The 10,405-nt window shown below is 46.5% G+C and overlaps 1 protein-coding gene across 1 annotated transcript; it reads right to left on the bottom strand.

Annotated features, from left to right (window-relative positions):
* Window positions 1–8,422: 8,422 nt before the first annotated feature.
* On the bottom strand, window positions 8,423–10,102 carry PAQR9 (progestin and adipoQ receptor family member 9). Its single transcript, XM_079922857.1, has one exon. It carries the CDS (start codon window positions 9,672–9,674, stop codon window positions 8,541–8,543), a length of 1,134 nt encoding a protein of 377 aa, XP_079778983.1. The 5' UTR covers window positions 9,675–10,102; the 3' UTR covers window positions 8,423–8,540.
* Window positions 10,103–10,405: the final 303 nt, after the last annotated feature.

Below are 10,405 nucleotides of genomic sequence, written 5' to 3'. Positions count from 1 at the left end.
GGTGGCCAGCTCTGTGCATTCTGGGAACTCCCTAGTATTCTTCCTACAAACCTTTTCGTGCTTAATTGATTTTTTCTGTTCCTAACAACCCCTGAAACAAGAGTCAACATGAGTTAAAGACTTAGCAGCTTAAGAACTGAAGTTGAATCTCCCTTGCTAGTATTATTTAGGACAGAGATGATGCAAAGTTACACAGATCACAGGGTTCTGGAACAGGCTGTATTTGCAGAAGTCCATGGACCACATGTGCCCTTGAAAAATAGTGAGGTGTAAGGAAAAACTTCATTACCTGGGTTATATGAGTATTTTCTTAGAAGATACGGTTTCAAAGTAAGTCATGAATTTTCTCTTTCTGTTGGGGGGGATGCCTTGTTGAGCTGCTTGTGGGATTTCAGGTCCCCAACCAGGGACTGAACCCAGGTCCTTGGTAGTGAAAGCACAGAGTCCTAACCACTGGACCTCCAGGGAAGTCCCATGAATTTTCTTTTTCATTTAACTAAAATTGTAAATGTAATATACTAAGGGTACTTCTTCAGGACAAACTTAACATTCTTCCCTTCTGCCTGCTGATGCTTGTGTCATACATACTATTAATTTAGGGATAATCTGTTTGCTGAAGGATATCTTCTGGACATGCAGAGAGGCGTACAAATGCAGTCCTAAACACGATGCTTACAAATAATTTATTCTTATTTCATACATTTGTTTTTCAGCAAAAAATGAATAGTTATTTATACAGATGTTCATGTTCAAGATCATAGGGAACAAATGTCTCAGAAAACCCAAATCATGATACAACAGAAAAGAGTCACAATTTTGTTCAGCTACATGCACAGAACTGACCAAGTGATAGTTATTTCTATGGATTATTTTGCTTAATTTATCAGGTAACAGGGGATTATGATTAAATAATCCTTTTCTGGCAGAATACACCAATGATTTGAAACCACATCGTAGCCCCCGTCCACACATCCTGAGAAAACCTCGCCAGCTAGCTAAACACAGCTGTTTAAGATCTAGGTGGTGACTGGAGTTAAGGCAGCCTAAGAAGAATTCATTTAGCAAGCAGTGGAAAAACTAGAAACTATTCGTTTCTTTTTTCATGCCTGCATTTTCCTTTACTCCCTTCTTCCTCCATTATCACCATTAAATGAACTTAAAAAATACTGACACAACGAGGGCTCTATTTGGTCACTGTTAAATCCTCCGTCTGCCTCTGACCTGAGGAAAAAGTGAGTATGGCCCTTCAATTAATGCCCTTGACCGCAAAAGGGGACCTGCTGGTTGTACATTCTTGTAAATCTGAGCACAGTCATTGTATTTAAATCCTCAGTTTAGAAATGGATGAACCTCCTAAGGCAGATGGTTTGAGATGGCCTAAATACACATGGAATCTTTTTAGAAACCTTTTGTCTTCAAGGCTGAGTTGGGAAGTGAAGGCTTCAGGGGTGATGGCCATGGCCTGGGAGAAGGCTGATACGAAGAGAGTTCAGAGCTACCACGTGCTTTATTTAGAGAAGAGAGCGGCCACAGCGTCCTCCCCCAGCCCTGAAACACAGCCTTTTCCTGGTCTGTGGATTGATGGCATGAGGCTTTACGCTTCTTTCCGCTCCAGAGAAACTAGGAGTGGAGTGTCCAGGGCTATACATTTTACTGGCTATGTTATCCACTGTGAGTGAACCCTCATCAAACTCAACTGGGCCTCATTTCTTTACTGCCTTGGTACTCAGTTGCTTAGTTGGAACAATTTTGCTCATAGCCTCCATAAAAGACCAACCTGGTAGAAAAGTAGACCTTCTGCGCTAAGCCTTGCTGGGAGAGTGAATTTAATGATGTTTCTAACTAGAATTTCAAAAAGACTTAAATTTAGCCTTGTGACACACCTATAACATAGCTGACCTGTTTTCTTCTTTTAAAAAAATTGTTTTATCCTTTTTTAAACTATACACTATTTACATTTTTCAAGACCTTGTAGGTCTTTATCATTTGGGTAAGAGCTCCAGGTGATTAAACTCCCAGGACAAAGATGAGGCTTTCCAAAAAGCGCTGGTTCTCATCGATGTGCAAAGGCCGGTTTTTACAAACAAATTGCTATTATAAACTTTTAAAATATAAAATTAGAATTCTTCTCTAAAAATTTTGCCTATTAGTTTTCATTTTTGCATCCAGCATATTACAAACAGATCATGCTTTCTAACTAGAGATGGACCTAAAAGGAGAAATGATGTTAATGTGTCCCTGTACTCCATCTGGAAACAAGGGTTATTTACACGGGGTCCTTTCTCAATGTTGTGGTGAGCTGTGAGGGGCAGGGCCATCTCTACAGCACGGTTAAAAACCCAACCGAAGACCCCTCCACTCCTGCTTGAGTGCTTATTGCATATTTTAGGTGGAGTATAAGGCATGAGAAAGGTGGCCAGCCACTTTTACACGCTGGAGAATAACGCTGCACATTCAAGAAATGCCACGGTTGGAACAGCTTTCAGAGATTGTTCAAGAACAAAACGTATTAAAGGTCGTGCGTTACATTTAGAAGCACAATACATCGGAGAACATTTTCAAAAGCTCAAACGCAAAGCTGTGTTCCACTGAGTTCAATAGTCAATAAATGAGCATTTTGCTGCCTCTAGGTATGTGTTCGGAGCTTTCAAAAGTCACATCCTGCCACAATTAACAGCCAAATGAGCATTCCCGGCCTCTGACCTATCCGTAAACGCTAATTCTGCAACTCACTCACAGGCTCTGAAGAAGCTGTTTGGAAACAGAAGAAGCCCACGAACCCGGTTAGAAATCTGCAAACGAGAAATGCAATACATTTGTCCTTTTTTTAACAACGACAAAAATTTGTGTTGGCTTTTGGAATAGTGACCAAGAAGAGTAGACGACCAGGGGCTTCCCTGGTGGTGCAGTGGTTAAGAATCCGCCTGCCAATGCAGGGGACACAGGTTCGAGCCCTGGTCCGGTGCCTCGGAGCAACTAAGCCCATGTGCCACAACTACTGAGCCTGCGCTCTAGAGCCTATGAGTCACAACTACTGAGCCCGTGAGCCACAACTACTGAAGCCTATGCGCCTAGAGCCCGTGCTCCGCAACAAGAGAAGCCACTGCCATGAGAAGCCCACGCACCACAACAGAGTAGCCGGAGCGCTGCAACAAAGACCCCAACGCAGCCAAAAATAAATAAATAAATATTTTTTAAAAAGTGGACACCCATTTTCACAATTAAGAATAATTATTCATAATATTGAAGGAATAAAATCTTCAGTAGGAAAACATGCAGCCTATCACAACAGAATACAGCAGTGCTCAGCTTCCACCAATGATTGCTGCCTTTTTTAGTTTGTCTAGACTTGTTCGCTTTTTGTCAGGTGATATACGTCAGAGAATATTGGCAATCCTTCAAGAAAATGATCCAAAGGTGATTTACAGGGCTTCCCTGGTGGCGCACTGGTTGAGAGTCCGCCTGCCGATGCAGGGGACTCGGGTTCGTGCCCCGGTCCGGGAAGATCCCACATGCCGCAAAGCGGCTGGGCCCGTGAGCCATGGCCGCTGAGCCTGCGCGCCCGGAGCCTGTACTCCGCAACGGGAGAGGCCACAACAATGAGAGGCCCGCGTACCGCAAAAAAAAAAAGGTGATTTACAATTGGCTGATGCTATCCCCTCATGCCTTTTTGCCTTATGCCCTAATTTTATGGAGACAAATTAAAGACGGTAAACCAGGAGTACATCTGCTACTCAAAATATACCTAGGCACTTGTGCTCAGGTCATAAGCTACAGGATGTGGTCATGCTGCCAAACAGAATTCCTCGCCTGCCTATCTGAGCACTAATGCCCTGGGAGTGCACACGCTTTTCTAGGGACAAAATGTAAAACTCAGGCAAAACTGTCCATAGTTCAACTTGCCCCATTCTAACTGTGTGAAGCTAATCCTCCTTGTTCTCCCTTCTCCCATGCCTGCTTCCTATCTTTTTCACATCTGGTATTTTTTCTATGTAGCTTTCTCCAGATTAATTTTTTTCTAAAACAGGTTTCATAGGTTACAACACAATGACCTGAAAAGAGGAAAAAGGCTAAAGAACATTAGGTAATCTCAGCTAATCTTTGGAGATATGAGCATTTAAGCTCACATTTTTAAAAACTTAAATATGCTATCTGTGAAATGCAGACACTTAATGATATCACGGTTTAGGCACTTTGGATGAACCTTGCTTCACAGTGGTTTAAAACCATGAAACTTCCAAAAGTGATCTTTATGAATTAGCAGTGATGATAAATTTTTCAACTCTTTGTACATACGCCTGCTCTCCCTTCACCTGGATTATGCATTAAACTTTCTAGTTATTTTTACCAAGAAAATTCACATAGGCTCAGGAGCAGACAGAAAAAAAAAAAAAAAAGGAATGAAATCGATTGTGGGTGAATTAGCATGTGAATTGAAATAAGATTCTTTGCATGGCTCTTAGGCTAACAGGAGAAAAGAACCAAACTCAGCGGCTTGGGACAGGGATCCCTGGCCAGAGGGCCTTTCTGGTGCTCCCACCTCTGTTCCACCAGCAGATAAAAGGGTAATGGCTATAATAATATGGCTGGTTCCTTGCCCAGCATCTTACATGCAGAAGGTTGCTAATGATCACTAAACGGATTACAGGAACAAGCAAGTGAAAATCAAGTCAGAGCGAAGTCGGCAGTGGCAGACTTCAGCAGATGAAGAACAATCCAAGATGACAGAAAGTACTTAAGCAGCTGATAACATTTTGTTTAAAATTTTCTAACCTAAATTCAAGGATAGTCATCTCTAATCTCGCTGTTTTACAATTATAAGGTAATCAATGAAAGGGGGAAAATATATAGATATCCAATTAGTGTCGTTGTGCTAGGCCAGGCATCATAGCCATGCAAACTAGTAACACTCACAATTGAGCACACAACCGTCTCCACGTTCTAATTCTGCCACCCTGGACCAACGGTATAACCTTAAAGTGGAGATAACGCCTACCTGTCTCCCACTATAGCTCTGTGCAGATTAAATCAAGTTGTGAAGAGATCTGAAGATTAAAATCCCTGTTTGTTATTGCTGTTAGCTCTCAGATTCAGCACCAAATCAGAAAAAGTTATAAAATCACCTCCATCCTCAAACTTTGCATTCTTCAAAATGATTCCCCTGAAGTAGTATGATGAATTAAGTGAAATGGTTTTTGACTGCGATCGCTTACAGGCAGGATTTATGAATGGAAACATGGGAAGGCCACTCTGGCCAGCTCTGAAGCCCTGGGCTTTCTTCCTGGGCTATTTACAGAAAGTGTATGGCCAGGGGAAAAGATCACGTTTGTTTTTACAAGCCAGTCATGACATGACTGAAGAACTCGTTTCCTCTCTCTGCGAGGTCACCCTCTTCACCTGAAGGTGCAGATACAAGAATGGCAGGGAAGAAAGGAACCTCCCCTTAGCCGCCTACATCAGCCTGAGTCAATTCCAGAGACCAGCCCACAGGGTGACAGGCATGGAAGTCAAACACCCTCATTTCCCAGGCATGACTCTCTGATGCTGCTCCTTGAGATGTCATCCAGATCATGACTAATGAGTAAAAATAAAATGCATTACATAACGGGCTTCAAAATTCTACTGCTGAAATAGGTTGTACAGAGATAAGGGAGTGCATTCTTACTTATCATCTGTCCTACATTTCTAACAGCTGAACACAATAAACTGACTGAATTGGATGTGCCAAAATGAAGAGTGTGAAAAAATATTTTAAAAGCAATTTTATTCTGATTGTCATATTACCCCTGAAATATATAATATACCTGGAGAGTTCCAAGCAAATGTGGAGACTGAGTAAATATTTGCTGATTCTCAAATATCATCATTTATCTTGACTGAAATCCGATATCATTTAGCAAATAACATATATAGCCTCACAAATCAACCCCGGCCTTATGTAGTGTATACAGTACCTATTTGGAAACATTAGGTAAAGCCAAACCAATGTTTTCAACTAGAATGTCCTTTGTCAGTGCTGTATGTGGTGTATAAAAATGAAGATGGAATGGGAAAGGGAACATGCAGGAAGGAAGAAGCAAAGGGAAGGAAAGTCAGTCCTCACTTTGCTGAAACCTTCCAGGGAAAAAGTGTGTCATCTTACTGGGCTCATGCATCATAATCACTTGAAAATTATATGGGTATAATTTTATCCTTAAGTGGCCTCTGCTTAAGGACAAAGACACAAGGCAAGAAGAGAATTTTCTTTGAGGACCTGGAAGATCGCCAACAAAAATTTAAAATGACAAATAGAGGCTTTATTTCTTGTTCTCAAACTCATCAACCTTTTTTAGAAGGCTGTCTCTAGAGAGTTTCTTCTAGTTTACAAGGAAGATCCAAAATGCTCCTCAACCTGTTTTTCTAGCTTCCAAACCAACATTTTTGGGGGCTCTAAAAGAGACAACAATGACATGCAAATGAGTTTGCATGTGGAAATAGCCTGATTGCCGCAATTGTCCTTGAATACACGTACTGAATTAAGTTACAGCTGAGGATTAACATCCGTGGCAGGCACAGCTCTCAGTCCCTGTAACCTAACAGGAATCGCCTTGCACTTTGCCAAACATGAGACACTGACACCCATCAGCAAATGCGCCAAGTGTATTTACAATCTCGTTAAGAGATCTCCTAAGTTAAATATAGACATATATAAAGTTAACTTCCGTGTGCAATTAACACACAAGGATACTGGTTCCTCCAGGGAACTGTGCCGGAGCCTCTCTGTTTACAAGTACAGTAGTGATTAAAAGCATAAACAAAAAGAGCAATCTTGGCAGGACCACCAGCCTACCAGTGCTGAGGTAAGTGTTCATCTACCTTCTGTCCTTGATCTAAATTATACCATGAAGTCAAGACTTCCCCATTCAATGACTTATCTGGCTCTTCACCCGAAGGACGTGTCAAGAAGTGTGGTAAGTATTTAAATAAGCCACCTCAGTGGTGTGTGTTAGTCTAGAGCTGCTATCTCAAGTCCAGGATAACGTTTATGAGAAATGTCTTAAGTAACACTGGCCAACGTGGCTGTCAGATAGGATCTCAGGAGCGTGTTTCCCTAATTTTTCAACGATTTAGGGTGACCGCCATTCATTTCCATAGTCTGGATCCAAATGAGAATTCAGTGCTTAACTAGGCAAAGGTCATCTTATTTAACTCAAAATTTTCAGCTATAACTCAAGCAACATACTCCTGACTTTCATATTACAACTGCCATATTTACTGCTGAATACTACGATTTTAATTTTAAGCAAGGCTAGACGGGCTCAGTCTAGAACAGTGTCCTTTCACCTTCCCCGATGGCAGCATTAGGAACCACAGCCTCATTAGTAGGCTGATTTCTTCTCCTTGTAAGAGAAGCCAAATGCTCTGCATGTCCTAGGAAGCCACTACTGGTCCTACCAAAAACTTACAACCCATACCATCTTCCTTCCCTCCTGAAGAGAATGTTAAACCTTGATTTGCAATAAAGTAAGAAAAGCTTACACCTACTGCTCTCCCCATGCAAGAAACTATGTTTGAGGACCAGTCATTTGGGCATTGCTTCAAAAGGCACATTTATTCCAGTGGCAATTTGAACCAGTAGAGAAAGAGAGAATAAGATTAAAAACAAAACCGAAAAACAGGATGGGTTTTGTGGAACACATAAGTAAATAGCAATCTGGGACCTATACAAACCACTTAGCTCCTTCCCAATAGTTTAACCAGAGTCCCTAAGGTAGAATAATTCACAGTTGTATCATGACACACACAGGCCTTCAAAAAATACTGTTTAAAAAAGTAGCTGAGAACTCTCAAGCAGCTTGCCCTGATGTCCAGTTCAAGTATATGCAACGCAGAAGAGCTGCAAGTTTCCAAACTACATGATAAAGAAAATTCAGTGCAGATCACAGGCTTCGATAAATTATGAAAAATCATTGTATATATTACTATTTAACTAACATCTAAGAAACATTTTGAAATAATTAACGTGTGTTCACATTCCATGCATTTTCTAGCAGGTTAAGCCCTGGGTTAGTGTCCCTGTGCTCTTTTCCTACAAAGCTCTATTCTTTGACAAATCCAAGCATTCCTCACACTGAAACGGAAGTACCCAGGGATTCTGTCTACTTACCCTCTTTACTGCATGCCTGACCTCACAAGGGCTGCTCGTTATTACCTCTGGCAGAGAAGACGACTGGAAGATCGAACTGGTTGGGGGTTTATGTGGGGTTCTATTTGCGCTGCCTTAGAAGAATCCCTGGATGTCACAGACACCACCTGCATTTTTTCCAGGGGCAAGAACCAGCCGCCCTCTCCCTCCTGCTTGCCCCACCTCCCTCTCCCAAAGCCCTAAGTGCACTGAGTGCACTCTCCCCAAGCCCTTGTCGCACTGAACTTTTTCCCTGTGGTTTTGCAGCACCCTCCTCAAGCAAAGAAGGAAACACAACAAAACTTGAAAACAAACCAACAACAGAAACTTCAAACAAACAGGTGAGCGAGCCGGCAGCCTCCTCCAAGGCGGAGGCTCACTTTTTACCGCAGAATTCGGTGTTGTTGAGGAACTTCTTGATGACCAGCCCCAGGCAGACAACCAGCAACAACATGTAGCCCACGGTGCCCGAGAAGGTGGGCGCGTCCGGCGGCGCCTTAAGGAACTGGCGCAGGCCCTCCTCCACGTAGTACACCTGGTCGTAGATGCTGAGGAAAGTGAAGATGTGGAAGAGCTGGTGGCTGTGGCCGATGATGTCGAAGAGGCCCGGCTGGATGCGCTCGGGGATCTTGCTCACGTTGAAGAAGGCGGCCACCACCAGCCAGAAGTAGCGGCGGTAGAAGTGCACGAAGAGCGTGGGGTTCTCGCCCCGCAGGTCGAAGAGCCAGCTCTCGAGCATGATGGGGCAGGCCATGCTCAGGGGCATGACGAAGACGAAGGTGCGCAGCGCGAACGGATAAGAGCACCAGTCGGTGCGGCTCTTGCAGCAGGCCACGGTGCAGGCCACGGCCAGCAGGAAGGCCACGGGCAGCACGAGCGCGCGGTAGGCGGCAATGAGGCCCGTGCAGTCCACGTGCCAGCCCAGGCGCTGCTGCACGTACGGGGTCATCACCCTGGCGTCCAACAAGCTCAGGCCGGGCAGCAGGTAGTAGTAGTAGGCCACAGTGCTGCCAAAGCCGTAGTAGCTGATGGACGCGTAGTCCAGGTAGAAGAAGGCTGCGCGCAGGCGCAGCGACAGGCAGCTGAACACGTGCGCCGTGCAGCTCATGGCGAAGGTCAGCAGCACGCCCGAAGCGTAGCACCACAGCGGCAGTAGCCACGGATGGTGGAAGGGCACGTCGCGGCCGCTCAGGAAGAACAGGCGGCAGAACTTGCTCAGGAACAGCAGCAGTGGGATGAAGTGCGTCCAGAAGTTCAGCGTCTCGTTGGTAGGCTTCAGCACCGAGGCTAGGCACTCCTGCGCCGTGCACGGCAGCCGCCGGTAGCCCGACAGGATGAAGCACTCCACAAAGTCGTCGGGCACCTCGTCCCAGCGCAGCAGCGGCTTGGCGGAGGCCGGAGCGTCCCCGGAGGGTGAGGGGTGGGGGCGTGAGGCGGCCTCCGAAGCCGCCGCGGTCGTGCCGGGCGGGCCCTTTGTGCCCGCGCTCCGGGGCTGCAGGCGCCGCGGCATGGTGCCCGGGGCTTGGCTAGGGCGCGCACAGGCGACCTCTGGCGCCGGCTCCGGCGCGCTCGCCAGTCCCCGCCGGCTGCCGTCGGAGCCTTTGTGCACGCGCCGGGGGCGTCGCTGCAGGTTCACGAGAAGACCTGAGCCTTGGAGCAGCCGTTCCTAAAAAATAAACAAATAAGTAAATAAAAATAGTCATCGATTTCGCAGCCGCGTAGCGACCGGTAGGAGCGCACGGGGCTCGGCGGCCCCTTCCCCAGGCTCCCTGCTACCGGCTCTCGGCCGCCCGCGCTGCTGCAGCGGCGGTGGCGGCGCGGTTGACGGCGGCGCTGCTGCGGTGACTGGGCATCGCGCGGTGCGGGCGCAGCAGCAGCCGCCCCCGGCGCGGGAGGCGGGGATGTGGGAGCTGAGGCGCTGGAGGGAGGGAGGGACGGGCGCACTGGGGGAGGGCGGGGGCCTCTCTGGCTAGTGTTTCGCGGCGGCCTCGGGGGATAGAGTTGTCCCTGGGCTCGAGTTCCGTACCATCCCCCCTCCCTCGGGTCGCAGAAGCCCGAGCTGGCCCGTTAATGATTGATGCGGGGGACCAAAGGCTGCGCCCGCGACTCAGCAGCCCGCGCCGAGGGCGAGGGTCGGCGCGGGGATTCGAAACCCGACAGCCACGCGGGCGTTCGAGAGGACACTGGAGAAACGCGTCCGCTGGGGGCGGGGAGCTGCGGCCGCGGGGGGAGGGGAGAGGA

This window comes from Stenella coeruleoalba, assembly GCF_951394435.1.
Source record: "Stenella coeruleoalba genome assembly, chromosome: 5".
Taxonomy (NCBI): domain Eukaryota; kingdom Metazoa; phylum Chordata; class Mammalia; order Artiodactyla; family Delphinidae; genus Stenella; species Stenella coeruleoalba.
Note: the sequence above shows the minus strand (reverse complement) of the source record. Positions and strands in the feature narration are given on the sequence as shown.

Excerpts from the sequence above, each read along its gene's own strand:
- PAQR9 (XM_079922857.1), bottom strand. The coding sequence starts at position 9,674 with ATGCCGCGGCGCCTGCAGCCCCGGAGCGCGGGCACAAAGGGCCCGCCC.